Below are 16,971 nucleotides of genomic sequence, written 5' to 3' on the forward strand. Positions count from 1 at the left end.
TTAATTGCAAAATACATTTTAGTGTGTGTCTACATATGAAATATATATAATTACCAAATATATTTAATTACTCTAAATATTTTTAAGGACATAGGAAAAATTATAAGAATACGTTTTAAAGTTCTGATTTTGATACATGTATATGTCAACAGGAAACTAAGAGGTTGTTTTTGTTTGTTTTTAAGAACCTAATTTTTCTAAGACATAATTCTACTCCTTCCATCTCAGAATCTCTTGCTGAAAAATTGAATACTGGCTTTGGTGCCTGAGTTTTGCTCACATCTAAAGAACTGTTTAACACGACATGGAAACCAAGCAAATTTTCAACCCAAACGACTGTTAATTATTGTATCTACCTCAGTTTAGGCAAGTAATGCAATAAAAATAGATTCATCCCTATCTAATTTTCTACAGTTGGCCCAAAACACAGCCATATGGCAGTTTTCGGCACATATACCATGGTGCATGCAATTGGTCAAAACCTGCCTAGCCTGAATTGCGGTAATATGGGCTATGTGAGAAGAAAAAGAAAAAACAAAAACAAAAACAGATGGCTCTTCCAATAAACTAATAGAAAGAGCCACCTCATGGGGTCGATGATGTGGTTTTAATTATTAAGTTATTCTAATCCAACAAAGAATGAAAAACGAATAACTAAAATGTTTTCGCTCAAGTCCCATTTTCTTTCTGAAGACTCACTCAAATATTTCATCGCTCATTGCCATCCACTCCATATTTACTCCACCACACAAATTTGACCCTACTCTTTGGCACCTAATCCTGCGAGGGTTTTTCATAACTTTTTTTCCATGAAACATGGAAATATAATTTGCTAAGAGAAGGACGTAACCTCGATCCTTTAAGAGGAAGAAGGGAGCTTCTGTTCCCCCGAGGGCCAAGGTCCTTATTTATTATGCCAACTCTGGTTCTCGAAAGGGTAAAGACCCTGTTACTCGCAAGCAGTGGCAGGGTAATTGCCTAACATCAGACCCTGCAACTGTGTTTCTCAAACTTGACAATCCAGCGGCTTTTAAAAGTTTTTGCAGCTGCAACCCACGGTAATAAACACAGTTTAGATCAGGAGTCGGTGTATCTGTCTACCTGGCCATCTACCTATGTGTCATCAATTTATAACGTGTTGATGTTGTCTATACTATTTTATTTTTGAGCACCGGTGGTAAAATGCTTAAATCTACATTATGACCCACTAACTGGCAAAGCCAGCTGTTTGACAATCGCTCTTCTATCCAACGTCTGCTTTTGATAATCATAACGAATCTACAACCCTCCTTTTATTGACGTTTGAATTTCTAAATAATCATTGTGATCAAAAGCAAATGAAATCAAAGCCACTGTATATCAAGTAGTCTTCCTTAAATGAAGCACACAGACCACAGATTCTTTTTGCCTCCACCTGAGGATCTGCAAGACACACACACACACACACACACGCACGCACGCACACGCACCGCCCACCACTTACAGAAGAGGCCAGGAGTCGCCGTCTCAAACCCTATCCCATCAGGGTACAGACACAGACGATGAATGGAGGACGTGGCCTGGACGCACCACGGCACAGAGCGGAGGGAGCGAGCCCACCGGCAGCCCTCGTCTGGTCCTCACACGGGGAAATATGAGCCCGAGGTGGCCGCAGCTTCTGATTGTCCGAGAGAAGCCAGAGAACTTGATTTTTATGTGAAATGGTCTGAATTTTTAATGTTGACGATTTATTCCATTTTTTTAAGCTATGGGGGCCAAAATTCCCCTATTCCTCTGATCCGGCCATCCGTTTGCATTAAAGAGACAGAAACGCGTTAAAGAGATGAACCTAGGGCAGCAGTTGGGCCTTCGGCTTGAACCGTGGGACTTTCGTCCGCACCGTTCACAGGCACGTGTCTTTCAGCGGGACAGCGCAACCCAGGAACCGACCTTCGAATGCTCCTCCATACGGTCTCCCCCAGCCTCAGCCCGAGTTCTTTCATTTCGTTCACTCTGTCCCATTAAATTTGTTTGCTTCGGTTTCCTAAACAGCTTTCAAGCCATTAAAAATCTTACGACGAGCCTTCGGCAAAATAATAAAAGCGGACAAACTCCCCAAGGCAAGTGAGAAAATGGGGGGAAAAAAAAGAGAGGAAAGGAAGTAAAGAGAAAAGCACATCGAACGGGCTAATGGTTTTACGTAACCTCCCAGAGCAACATCTGCTTCTCGTCCCCGGAGAAAACACCGTGCAGAACGAAGGCGTCCTAATGGTCCACCCTCGGCAGGACCATGAACATGCGATTTGACTTTTAATGCTCCGGACGCCTTCCTTTTCTCTTTACCCACGGACTTTTCCCTTGGATGCTTTCCCGGCACCCAAAGTGGTCCCGAACGCCCCGACAGTCTTCCCTTGCGGCCTTACACTGACAGAAGCCAGGGCGGGAAACGCAGAGAAGGTAAACAATGAGTTTCAGTCGGGCTTCTCCTAGACCCGTCGCGAAGACGAGGGCGGGTATAGGAACGTCATGGTCACATTCAGGCACTGATAGCTTTGAGTTTCCCAATAATGACTTTGTCTCAATGACACGCCTGTCGTCCCAAACCGTGGATTACGCAATTGATCACGGAGAAAAATCGAGAGGTCTGAAAACATTGACAAACGCATTCATTTGCGCACTCAAGTACCATAGAAGGAGAAGTGAGACGTGGGCCCCAGGTTGCCTGGCTGGGGCTGCCCCTTCCCCGCTCTGTGACCTGGCACACTTTGTTTAACCCAAGCCTGCCTTTCCTTTGGAAAATAAATATCATAATCACCGTCACCTAGTTTTACTGAAAGTATTAGTTATGAAACGTAGTATGCGCAAAGTGAATCTTCTAATAATGTGCACTCTGCTATCCCACTGGAACTCGAGCTCCACGGAGACAGAGATCTCTTTCTGATCTATTCACGGCTTTTCCATCAGTGCGCGGAGCAGGCCTTGGACTATATTTGGCGCTCAGTAAGCAACTGTCGAATGAGTCACGAAATAGTAGGCAGGGTTGGGAAAGGTGTAACTGGGAACTTATTTAAATTCAGGAGTCACAGAGCCAGCCTCAGGAGGGGAGTGGTTTGGGAGAGGAAGCTGGAAGAGCTATCTCCCTAGAAATAACTGCACGCCACATGTATGGAGCCGGGACAAGGTCCAGTGACCGCGACATGAGAGGGACAGGGCAGGAAGAGGGGCAGGCTCCGGGCCAGAGAGCCACGGACCGAGCACCAGTGTTCCGGGATGATGATCTTCACTATTTCGAAGCCACCGCTGGAATGCAATTGTCCCCACAGGCACCGAAGGCCCCTCTTTAATAACTCTGTCTCTTTGCCAATGACATTTCACACTAACGTGTTATAGTAGAAAAATGGTAATGGGTTGAAATAGTAAAAACCAAAATAAATTATCTCATGCTGGGCAGTACTAATAAGTAAACTTATGAAATCGGGAAGCCAGTCAGTTCCGTATCTCACTTTCGAGAGGCCTTGTGTGCACACACACGAGCGTGTGACGTTCGTGTGACTGTGGACCTGTGTGTTTAGAATATTTGGACATTGCTAAAAGCAGGATGTATCTTACCCTCAACAGGTAGATTTAAGATTCCCTTTTCTTCTCTCCACCCCTGCAAAAGCGATTATGAAATCGATGTCGGGTTTTACATTTACGATTACATATCATAATTGAAAGAATACAGGACTCGGCAGACTAACGTAAGCAAATCACAATGGCAGCAGTTGACAGACGTAAACAACGGTACAGACGTGGCTTTTTCTTTGAGGTGGCTACAATCTTCTTGCTTAGGCAGGATCCACCAAATGTGAGCGGGTTCGAGAATAACCTAATGGTGGAAGGAGCCAGGCTGGTCAGAGGAACAATGAAGAAAGGAAAGGTATCGTTCGGAAGAGGGGTGGGTGTCAGCGTTAGATGGTTAAAAAAGAAAATGAGGAAGCCCCAAGCCTGAGAGAAACAGACCACGAGCAGCTTGCAGAGAAGGACACAAGCTGAGGAACCAAACGCTGCGGAATGTTTAAACTCCTTTGTCTGTGAAAGTGAGGAGAACGGAGGGAGTGTGACCCCTCCCCTGCCTGCGGCTATGGCGATGCCAAAGACACAATGACAAGAAAACATACACAGAGACACAAAATGAAGCAAACGAGACGCGTACACGGAGCCTGGCAGCTCCGTCGTGAAGAGAAGTCTGCAGGGGGGCCAGGCAGGAGCTGATAACATGGACCAGGGGTTTCGCCACTGACGTGATTGACACCCAGGATACTGATACGACCGGATCATTCTTTGTGGTGGGGCCGGTCACCCTGTGCCACGTGAGATGTTTAGTAGCATCTCTGGTCTCTACCCACTGGATCCCCCACTTGTGACGATCAACATCATCTCCAGACGTTGGCAGATGCCCCCCTCCCCGTGGGGGGGAGCAGGGGCGGGGAAGGATACTTCCCGTTGAAAACCACTGAACTAGATCTAAATGCAGGCGATGAGGGAGAACCTGGCTTATGCTTAAATGGTCAAGAGGTGACATACACGAGGCAGCTTCTGGGTCCAGGGGACCTGTTGCTTCACTACTGGTGGTACTCGGGTCAGGGTGAAGAGTAGACCCCACACTTACTGTGCATTGTCTGTGCCAAGCCGATTGCAGTTTAAGACGAGGTGGCAGTTGACTCTGCTAGTGCCGTGTATGTGTGTGTGTGTGTATGTGTGTGTGTGTGTGAGAGAGAGAGAGAGAGAGAGAGAGAGAGAGAGAGAAGGAGGAATGGAGGGGGAGAGAGAGAGCAACAGACATCAACGTAAGACACCGCGTGAGGTACGTCTTGCTGCTCAGGCCACCAACCCAGGCCAGCTCTGGGGGACAGCGATCACTCACAGTCGACTTTCATTTGTCGAATCTCTGTGCCTCCGATTTCACACTCTGCTAGATCAACTCACTATTTTACCCCCTTAAACAAAAGGATTGCAAATGGAGTCATCAAATCGACATCATGAGCCAGTGTACTCTGCCATAAACTGAAAGCAGACATAAAATGAAACTAATGCCCACAAAATAATGTCATTAAAACGGCCTAGGTCCTCTCGCTAAAGTTCTGAGCTGGAAGTATTCGCTTCTTAGTGAGCGAAAGTGTAGGAAGATGTGTTAAAACACACCGGCACACACCGAAATGTTTCTCTGTAATTTAATCAAAAGGAACAAAAAGTTAATTGAAGAGAAAATGACGCTGATTTCTCCGTGAGAGCCACATGTAGTAATCTCTACACTGCCATTGTCTAGAGTCATCCCACGCGCGGGGGGAGGGGAGCTTTCGAGAGCCCAGCTCTAGATGGTGCGGGAGACAGGGAGGAGTCTCAATCAGGGGCCCCTCCTCTGCTGGACTCGTGACCTTGGGCAAGTCCCCCGACCTCGAAGTTTCAGTGTCCTCGTGTTTCAGATGCAAGTAAGATGATCACCCAAACCCCACAGCACTGTGGGAAACTGTCCTGTATTTAGCGAAATCTGACATCAGGTCAGCATTTAATTAGGCTTTTTGCCATGGTTCTTTTAACTCTTTAAAAGGTCAAAGCCAGTGAGGACAGGGGTTCTCAGGGAAAACCTCTTGAGCAGGTACAGCCGCACCTTGGCCTTGAAGGCCGTGTGGCCGAGCAGCAGGGACGCAGAGCGAGGGGCGGGCGTGGGAACGGGGTGTGCGCCTGGGGGAAGGTTCCGTTTGAGGCTGAAGGGCGTGTGAAAACAGAATACGATAAACCTCTTCCTTGTTCAGAAAAATGAGTCTCCTTTTAAGAAAAGAAACAGCTTTCGTGAAATAGAACCAGGCAAAAAAAAAAAAATTGGGGTGTTTTATTTCCCCGGCTCTAGCGAAGGAACATGGTATCCGTTCAGAAGCGTCAGCAACGCCTCGTAGGACAGAAAGCTGCTCAGCCCAGGGCGTGGGATAAAGAGAGAGGTCCCGGTTCACACCGCGCATTGCCACACGATGCCCTTTCTCCCGGGGTCTCGGCATCAAGGTCTCCTAAATGTGTCCTCATCACTTTCTAGGCAGAAATTCTAACCCTGATATGGGTGCACTTGAAGGTTTTCAAAAAAAAAAAAAAAAATTATCTGCAGTCACAGAACATGGCGAGGATGAGAGGGTGGTGTTTTATTAGGTGTGTCTGCTCTTAACCATTTAACATGTAAAGTCAGAGAAAGATCGCGCTTGTCTTCCCTGTCTGCTTTCTCGGGCTCCGCCATGACCTAGATCTAATGCCTCCTATCGGAAAAGCGTTTTAACTCATTCTTCCTGCTGCAGTGGTTTACGAGCAGAAAGCTGAAACCGAAACGCTTCTCACCGTTTCTAGACCCAAACACAGTCTGTCAGTCATCCTGACAGACGGAAGAGCCAGTTGAGTCAGGGAGGGAGGTTTGCTGAAGAAACGTGGACGTGAACGTGTCCAAAAGTGAAGGGGGTTGGGGGGGAGGGTCATGAACACCTTTCTTTGTCTCTTAACCTGAATCCAATCAGTCGGTAAATACTTTGGGCCTGACCTGCAAAACATGCCGGTCGCCAAACACATAAGCCCATGTTCACTGCTACCATCACACGTGAAGCCACCCCGTCCTCGCCATGAGCCCTACAGCGCCCTTCGAACTGGCCATAATTTGAGAGACTCTATTAAAAAATGTCAGACAATGTCACTTCTTTCCCTGTGTAGCAAAGGGCTTAACCTTGTGCAAAGAGAGGCAGGTAGCCTCTGCCACACGCTCTCGGGAGGGGAACCCCATGCTTGCCTGGGGTTCTCGGGCTAGTGACAAAACGAGTCAGGGTGGGGCTTTGGGGCAGGCAGCATCACGTGGAGACTGAGATCAAGCATGTGGGCAATCGATACATCCTTCCATCACGCACAGAATGGAGCCCCAGTAAAGACTCTGAACTGTGAGGCCGGGGCCCGCTTCTCTGGTTGGCAGCACAGAGAGTACTGTCACACACAGCAGCCTGGCTCCACAGGGAGAAGCTAACAGCTCCACACCTGGGACTTCGGGGGGCCACTACCCCATAAACTGACGCTCTCTGCGTCCTTCGCTGTAATAAACTATAACCATGAGTTTCATAGTTTTCGCTGAGCTCCGAGAGTCATTTTAGCCAATGATTTAACCTTAGGTGGTCGTGGGGACCCCTGAACTTGCAATTGGCATCAGAAGTAAGGATGGTCTTGGGACGGCGCCTTCAAACTTGGCGGCTGTCCAACCCCACGCAATCCCCACTGGCTGTCCGTCAGACCAAGAAGAAAAGGCGAGGTCAGTCCTGCTCCTCCTGTTTAAGATGACACCTCTCCTTTGTCACTGTCTTTTAAACGCTATTTATTTATTTATTATTATTTTTTGCTGCGGGAATTATACCAGTGGACATCTATGTTACTTTTTAGAACGTCATTGTCTGTATCTCCTCTTCCCTAGGGAGTACGTTTCACCAGGATAGAACGCTTGGATGTTTTCTTCACAGCTCTACCCACAGTGCTCAGAACTGAGTGAATATTTGATAGAAGGAGGAATGACTCGGTTTTTTTTTGCCAGACCTTTCGAGCATGCTGAGGTTCCATCAAATATAAAGTGGTCCCATATGCCAGTGAGCCATCGCCTGCAATAAGATGGCCACGCCATACAAATGGCGGACAGGCACAAATGCCCACCATCGCTAATCATCAGGGGAATCGAAACTATGATGAGATATCACTTTGCACCTACTTGAATAGCTATGATTATATATACATATACATATATACACACATACACACACACACGCATACATACATATACATACATATACATGTATGTGTGTGTGTGTGTGTGTGTGTATAAAAGAAGACGAGATAAAGACTGTTGGCCATCATGTGAAGAAAATGAAATCTTTGTGTACCGTTGGTGGTAATAAAATTTGGTGCAGCTGCTATGCAAAATATATGAAAAAAATTGAAAATAGAATTACTGTGTAATCCAGCAATCCCACTTCTGAGTACATACCTAAAGGAAATTAAAGCACTATCTCAGAGAGATATGCGAGCCCCCGTGTTCCCTACGGCATTGTTTACAATAACCAAGACAAGGCATGGGACAGCCTATGTTGTTTGGTGCATGGATAAAAGAGAATATAGCATATATAGGCAATGGAACATTATTCAGCCGTAAAAAAGGAAGGAAGGAAATTCTGCCATTTGTCACAACATGGATGGAACTTGAGAGCATTATGGCAAGTGAAATAAGACAGATGAAGACAAATGCTGTATGATCTCACTGATAGGTGGAATCTGAAATAGCTGAACTCACAGAAACACAGGGTAGAACGGTGCTTGCCAGGGGTGGGGTGGGGGGGGGAGGGGGGAGGAAAATGGGGAGGTATCGGTCAGAGGTGCAAACGTCCATTTAGAAGATGTGTAAGCTCTGGGGAATCTAAAATACGACATGGTTAAAAATACTCTATTGTATACTTTAAACTTGATAAGACAGTAAATCTTAAATGTTCTCACCACACAATGAAAAAGGTAATTACGTGAGGTGATGAAGGTGCTACCTGCCCTTGCTGTAGTCATCGCACCGTAAACCTTAAACAGTGTTATGTGTCAACTCTCTCAGTCAAGCTGGAAGGATAAATAAAGTAAAAAATACGTATTAAAGGACCACAAGACAGGACACATTGATGAGTGTCTAATTTTTCCGCAAAGGCCCTAAGAAAACCATCCTTCCCTTTAGGGATTTCAGGGGCTGTGATCACAGAAGCTCAGAGGGGACCTCGCTAAGCTTCTTACAGTGGGGCCCGGTCTGGTCTGTCCCTGTACCTCTACACCTAGCACGCTGTTTGGCAAAGAACAGCCACGTGATAATGAAAGAATTATTAAAGACGATTACGAAAGAGCTTATTCTGTAGAGCAGAAAAGGAACTCTTCCTTCTGAATTCATGCACGTCTCCACTAATGGAGTATTTATAATACATGTGTGTTACTTTTATCGTGAAGAGTTTTGGGGGGATAAATGCTATCCAAGAATGAACGGCCATATAAATGGCACGACAGTAGTTTCTGCTTTCTTTCAAAACAAGAGAATTTCACCTCCCCTGAGCGAACCCGTGTGTGAGACCCAGTGCATTTATATTCAAATCCATCTATTCAACATCGTAGGGAGAACTGGGTACGTTTTATTGAATTTGCTTTCAATCCTTTAATGAATATATGCTCTATAAAATATTCGGAAATGAGAGATTATTAAGTAGCTTAGAATCCAGAAGACAAATAGAGAAAATTTAAAGATTTATGTCAGAATAATTGTCCGTTTGCCCGTAAATTTACAATTCAGAGGGGAAAACCATTTTCTTTGCCAAGGAAAAGTTATTTCACCAATTAGCCTTGTTTTTAGAGTGATGTACACAGGACACAAATGGTTTCTTTTCCAAGGCAGTTCAGATGTCTTTACATCCATAAAAAGCTTTTTCACAAATTTGTGCACTCCATTTAAGGAAAAGCACTTGTCTATGCAATGTTGATTTTCACATATTCTTGGCATACCTAAGAGTTTCTCTTAAAACAATGTCAAAAGCACGAGAGAGACTCTCTCCAGCTGGTAAAAAAAATCACTCATGTGCAGTAATTATTCAGTACATTCTGCCAAATGTCACCTGAGCTGCTCTCGCTCCCGCAGGTGCTAAACCCAGAGTGTTAATTTAAATCAGTCAGGAGGCAAGGCAGAGCCTGACACTGGAGCATGCGAACTCAGCAGCCAGCTGTAAAATTAACGGGGAGACCTACCGGACACCTGCCACCTTTCTTTAAACAATAAACATTTCAAGAATGCCACAGTGAGAGCTGCCTGTGGACTGGATCGTCCCCTGAAAATCAGAGCCCTCACCCGGTGATGTGCTTCACCAAGGTTTCGGGTCTTCGAGTGGAAAGAAACCAACAAAAGACTAGAAGCATCTCTAACAAATTAAGGAACACACGCCTCGGTCTCCCCGATAAGCAAATGTTCTTTATCGCCAGGGACATTGAATGGCGGTTAACTGTGCGATCGCACCTTATTAAAAGTTTGTGTTTCAACTCTGAATTTCTTGAAGGAAAAACAGACATCTGGTCAGATTCGCTTACAGTGGGGGGAGCAGGGGAGAAAGAGCATCTCAAAGACCCTGCCGGCCTGTGATCAGGACAGTGCTGCTCAGAAAAGGTGAACGCCCCTACCTAGCTGCAATCCAAACTGAAGTAACAAATGGAAAGCTCCATAATTAAAGTAAACTAAAAAAAAAAAAAAAATTACACATCAGCACATATCTCAGGAGGCGTAGTCAAATTACCAATATCTTCACGAGTCTGCTGCTTATAGACGGATGCCCTTTTTCCTGTTGGGCAGCTTAAATAACAACGGTAATAATCTGAAAACGCTCATCCGAAATGGTTTTAGGGGACTCTGGCTATTTAAGTATGCCTTCTCTTCTGCGGCTCTGCAGAAGTTAATTAAAAACTAGGCAAACTGCCTGCAGAATGATAATTAGCCTTCGTAGAAATCTACAGGGTTTGGAAGTAAGATCTGAGTGTGACTTTGGAATCCACTACTTGCTAGCCTCGTGCCTTTGGACCCATCACGTAGATGCCCGGGTTTCCGGTTAAGATGGGAAGAGTACTAGTCCCTAGTTTGTATGATAATCGAGTGGCTTAAATGAGATGGTGCATGTAAAATACTGGGCGTAGTAATTCTCATATAAAAATGGGCTCAGTAAATATGAGCGATTATTTGCGATGGTGGATATGTCTGCTAAAGCACAGTTTCTCAACCGAATAGCTGGGCCTGACGATTCACTCCTGTGAAGGATAACTCTGTGAGTAGGTGGTAAGCATCTCTGGCCCTTCTACCCACTAGATGCCCGGAGCGCCCCTTGCCTGAGCTGTGACAAGCAAAAACGTCTCCAGACATCGCCATGTGTCCCTGGGAGCAGAATCTCCCCTGGTTAGAAACCAGTGTTCTGTATCTCAGCATCAGTATGATATTGGTAATTACGGTCAAATGACCACTTCACCCCCCTTTGCTTTGAGCGATTATTAAGTGCTGTATTGGACAGGTTTTGTTCTTTTTTTTTTTTTAATTTCACATCCATCCCCTTTCCAATGACATCAGGACCCACTTCCTGCTTTGGGAGAACGATCCCACTCTATTCATACCCCATATGATTTGTGTAAAGTGCTCAGCACAGCACCCAACACATTGTGAATATGATGGTCAACACATAGCCCTCTTCTATTGGCTGATGAGGTGAGAAGGTCCCAAAGCTCCTGGAAGCCACCACGGAGAAGAAACAGGTCTGAGAGATGAAACCTAGGGTCATCACTGACTCTGAATAAAGCCTGAAGCCACCCCTACTCCCTAGATCTTGGGTTACAGAAGCCAATACATTTCTTTCCTGCTTGTTTCAGTTTGGGTTGACACAACTGCCTACTACGTGCCTGGCCTTATGACAGGTGTTTGCACATGGGCCTTTACTAATCTCCATGGTGACCTCGTGAGATAAATAAATGTATTTTACCTATGTTACAGGTGACCAGTGGAAGCTCAGGGAGCTAGATGACTCACTCAAGGTCTCACAGCCAGAATGTCATGGAACTGTCATTTGATTTAGCTCTCTCTCTAACTCCCAGTCTGGTTTTATTACACGTACCCCATTGTTGGCTTTGGTGGGCGAAATGAAGACATTGAGCAGGCATACCACTCAGCTCCATCTCCATGAGAGGCAGAAGATGAGTACAGCTTTGCCTCGGGTCTTATGGAAGATTCTGGAGGGAAATATTGTAAAATCTTTGCGGATGCATGTTGGATACGTGGAAACTATTTGCGTAGAGAGACTTAACTCCTATTCGTTTATTGATGTGAGACAGGGAGGAAATTATATTAGTTGATATGAAACTGCCTTGTTTTGAATACGTCCAAAAATAGCCAAGAAAAAAATTACCTTCACTAATAAAGCAAGGCAGATATGAAACCTTCACGCTTGGGGGAACACAAATGAGCTTATTATCCTGAGCATCTTGATGGTGACTATCAACATTCATCTTTATTTGAGTTTCAGGCACAATATAAAAGAGTAATAATGCCTTGTGTTTAACTCTGCCTGTATCCTGCAAACCCCAGTCCAGCTCCAAAAGTAATCATAATAAGATATCAAAAATACTGTTTAGGAGAAGGCCAGCATTCTTCTATGTTGTCTCCATGCAATGCTGCTTTTACCTACAACAACCCTGTGAGGAATCTTTTACTTGGACGGACTTAAGTAAAACGCTTTGTCCAAGGTTGACAGTTAATAACAGAGATTGGAAGCTAAGGTCTCTCTGGCTCATGAACCAGTTCTCCTCACATTACACCATGCTATTTGAGAAATGACTAAGATCCTAAGAACATAACCCAATACTTTCCCTTCTGATCATTTAATGTCAAGTTTGGACCAGCCCCACAAGCATGGCACTGAATAAAAATGCTATTTAAAATCAATAAATATTGTAAGTCTCTATGATTTTGAGGTACAGGACTGGGAGGTATGGGTTGTAGGTATTATAATCATCTAATTGTTGGGGTTCTTGGATGGAATGTTCAAAAGTTCAAACCAAAAAGAGACCCAGTCATGGACTAAAATTCATTTTCCTTTTCCAAGTCAGCACGTCATTGCTTTTGGTCAAAGATCACTGGAAAACTCTGAAATTTATGTCTTCGATACATCCATACTTTTAATCCACAATTTTTTTACCTGAACTACTTCGAGGTCTCCCCACATCCACATCTGCTCACCTCCACATCACACACACACACACACACACACCTGTTTAAAAATCTCCACGGTTCCCTACATGACTCAGGAGAAATATCAAAGTCTTTACAATCATCTTAGATCCCTAGCAGTTCTACTAGATTTTAGTATCAATAAATTAAACCTGTGTAAGGCATAGTCATAGTAAAACCTAGAAGGTTAAGATAATTTCAAAAACTGTTTCAAATAGTCATGAGATACCACAAATTTTACTAAAATTTTAGCCTTCAGAAATTATGATAAAAATCCATACTGTTATTCCTATAAATAGTGAACCAAAGAACAATTGAAAAATATTCACGTTTGCATTAAGTGCTGCCTGAAATAGGCCCCAAATGTCCTGGTCAATGCAGAATTCTCCTGCACATCAATATGAAATACATGTCAGGAATGATATGGGTTATGGTCAATAAAAAAGTCTTTCTATTATAAAACATTTTTATGCCTTGATTTCACTGGTTATAATTAATAAAACATAAATAATTTCTGAGACCGAAACAAGAACATATACCCACCTTCCCAAACAAAGTCTTAATTTTCTAGGTAGAGATTTTCCCATAAGGATAATAAATAAGTAATTCTGACAAAATAAGTACATTGCTTTGAAGATTAAAATTGTATTTTCTAATGTGAAGACTTCTGCAGTCACTGGGAGAGTCACTGACTCATTTATAGCACTTCGATACTACACCCAAAATTATACTATGCTTGAAATTATATTTTCGGTACTTGAAAATAAATAGGCCAGGGAAAAGAGGTATGGGAAAGAAGAATTTAGAAATTTCTAAGATGGTTTGGAGAATGTAAAAATGATCATATTTCTGAAAAGCAAGTTTTAAATAACTGGACTTGGTTTAAAATGGAATTAACAGAGGAATCTGAGTGGAGCACGATTGTCATATATTCAGGTGAATTAGGGCCCCAGGTGTTTAGAGCTCCTGTTACTCCCCTCATACCAATCATACTCCTGCTCGCTTTGCAAACAAAAACTTCTTTTTTTAAATTACAAGTCGATTGTTTTCAGTGTTGATATAATGTCAGGCTGTATATAGACGGATTCTGTATTTCTTAAAATTTTGTCCTTTACATTTCTAAAATGTAAAATTTATCTGCAGTGTTTCCAAAAAACAAACAAACACACAAACAAAGTGCCTAAATTCAAAGGAGGAAGGGTAGGAGAGAAGGAAATTGAGATACTGAGTAGACAAATCTCTTTGTAGGGGACGATCAACCCAAACGTCTGGGAGGCATCCTGTCCTCCGGATTAACTTCCAAAAGGAAGAGGAGACGTCTTCTAACAATGCTTACTGGGCGCCGCGCGGAGCACATTTCAGAATCAACCCCTTTCAGTATTCCTGTGAGAAAAATTCATTACACTGCGGGAGAAATAGGCAGAAAGAACCCGACCAACTGCCACTTCGAAAGACGACGGTGCCCCTCGCATTGCTAACCTACCCCGGTCAGCTCAGATGACAAAACGTAGATGGAAAAACAGTGTGGACGTTTGCCGAAAACCGAGGCGCTGGTCTCTGTTCAGCCTGACCCAGTGAACGGTACATTTTTACCATTGTCACCTAGTTCAACTTCAGTTTGAGATAGGAAAGCAAACTGGGTGATGAAAATTCCTACCATGAAACATGAGAATCATCCATGGGAAAGAAAGCCATATGCAATAAATGGCCATTTTATGATGTGGCCTGTGGCACCGTACAGCCACAGCTCTATGAGTTGCTCTAAGCATGCTACGTGGCATGGTGGCCTCCCGTGTAAACCCAGGCCTCCAACAATGCGAACCTGGGAAATGAAACAAACAAAACAAAACAAAACAAAAAAACGTGGGGAAAAAAAAAAAAAAAAAAACGGTCACGAAACTCACCTCCCTGCCTCAAAAGTGAACCAAGCGGCATCTCGTCCGTACCGCCGCAGGGCGCTTAGCGGCCAAGAGATGAGTTTGACTCTGGGATTCTGGACGTCCCAAAGACAGATGTGCTCATATGTAATCTGCAAGGCACATTCGCCATGTACATCTAAGTTAGGAGATGGCATCAAATACACATTGAATCTCTCTGGGAGAAAAACAAAAGGTTAGTCTACAATCCCGTGGAATAACACATCAAAGACACTGTAGGAACAAAGAGGCATTTCAACATCATTCAAGCTCATATTCTAGCTTTCGGTTGGATATTCAGAAAGACAAATCTTTCTCATAAGTTAACAGTCCCAGGAAATGATGTTTTTTTTTTTTTTTAATGAAGGCCATATTAAATCACATAATAATTGTACAGTCTGGCAGTCAACATACACGAAACACTATTTACATGAGCAAAGACTATTTTTAGAATTGTTAAATTTGCATAATAAAAAAATTTATACGGCAATAAATGCCTAAAGCAATGAAACCATTAAAAACAATTTTTTCTCCTTCCAAGTACATATTAATTACACCCACACTTTTGTGTTCACAAGAGATGCAGGTGCAAAATAATTGTTATGTGGCTTAATGATATTAAAGTTATACTGATCACCTTATAATTTTCATAACTAGATGAATAAAACTGTTTCCCAAATTATTTAAATAAAACTCGACGCTAATACCATGCACTTCACAGACCAACAGTTTGGGAAAATGCCAACGGATATATCTGAACTAGTTTTAACAATGAGCTGTCTTCTGCAAATACTGGAGAGAAATATTAATTTGCTTCGCTTGTTTAGATGATTCTTAAAATTTAAGACAACTCTGAATAAAGCTCTTGGCTTACTACTGCAATCAAATTTTCATCCCCATAGAGACGATCACAGTATTTCTATTATATTTTTAGAAAATTAATTAATTTAAGAAGTCACGGAGTCAAAAATCTTTAAGTGAAATATGAGCAAAAATATTATTACTATGGCAAACACATTTTTATCTTTCCATCATTATGGTAGAGTGCCTACATCTGGCAAAATAGTATGGCACTAATAATATTAATGTCATTCTAAAGTAATTGTTTTATAGTAAAGAAGCCATTCAAATTTTCATCGATTTTAATTGAATTTAGTAAACAGAAACACCAAGATTGTGTTTGTAAATGTATTAATGCTTCTATCCAAGTTTTCTAAGTTACTTTAAACTCTCTATGACCAAATATTTGCTATTATTTTACAAGTATATTCTAATGGAGCAAATTTCCCCCTAGAGAGTTCTGGAACAAGTAAGAAAAACTTCCATCATTAAATAAAAAGTAAGAGAGACCATTACCAGTTTATATGCTTTAAAGTTCTTTTATAATCACCGTTATCAAGAGTGACAACAGCAACAGTGGTGAGACTGACCACTAAATGATGACTTGAAGTCACACAAATGAATACGGTGCCTTAAAAGACACAGTTGAGTTTCGTCATAATCTCTAGCACTTGTATAACAGAGGTATTCTTATTCCTATTTGACAGAAGAGGAAACTGAGGCACAGAAACATTGAAGGTTAAGTCCTGGGTGCAGCCAATTCAGTTTGTAGCCCTACCGGGGTGCAGCTTTACAAATACAAGTCTATGAAAAATAAGTACTGATTGAAGCATCTCTTACAGTCTTGAAAAAAAAACAAAACCTGTCACGATTGTCTCTACATTTGGCTTCATGCACATCTGACTGCAAGGCAGACGGTGCATCCTCCAAGCCGGGTGCCTCCTGACTTGATGACCCACCAAGGGAGGAGCCTGGCACCCTGGCACCTGACCTAACTTCTCTGTAGCTCAATTTCTCAGTCTAACACTTCCGTGAGTTATGGCAGATACGATGTATCCAAAACGGTCCCAGCCTGTAAATGTGTCATGAAGACACAGAATTCCAACCTGGAGGGATGGGATTTTTAATTGACAATTAGGGTGCGAGCCCATGGGAGGGGTCAGTCCGATTCCACCTCTGCCAAGTTCATAACCAAGCTGGGTGACCCGCGGTCCCCTGGTTGTGACATAGCCTCACGGGTCACGTCAGGAGGATAAAGCAGAACTCTGGGATCCAAACGGGCCTGTCACAAGGTTCAGTTATTTGGAGACAAAGAAATGATTCCTCTCCTCCATTCTCATACTGTAAACTAAGACTGATTTTTGCCGAAGCATTCGTGAATATGTTGGTCATTATGACTTGAAATGATTTATTCCAAGATGG

At 43.2% G+C, this 16,971-nt stretch overlaps 1 protein-coding gene across 1 annotated transcript in view; it reads right to left on the reverse strand.

The window, feature by feature from the left end:
* The window catches only part of DOK5 (docking protein 5), a 118,506-nt gene that overhangs the window by 27,232 nt on the left and 74,303 nt on the right, over positions 1 to 16,971 (reverse strand). Inside the window, exon 5 of the mRNA XM_016120823.2 lies at positions 14,698 to 14,887. Coding sequence (XP_015976309.1) covers positions 14,698 to 14,887 — 190 coding nt within the window. The remainder of the gene's footprint in view (positions 1 to 14,697; positions 14,888 to 16,971) is intronic.

The sequence above is a fragment of the Rousettus aegyptiacus genome, unplaced genomic scaffold (assembly GCF_014176215.1).
Source record: "Rousettus aegyptiacus isolate mRouAeg1 unplaced genomic scaffold, mRouAeg1.p scaffold_m13_p_12, whole genome shotgun sequence".
Taxonomy (NCBI): domain Eukaryota; kingdom Metazoa; phylum Chordata; class Mammalia; order Chiroptera; family Pteropodidae; genus Rousettus; species Rousettus aegyptiacus.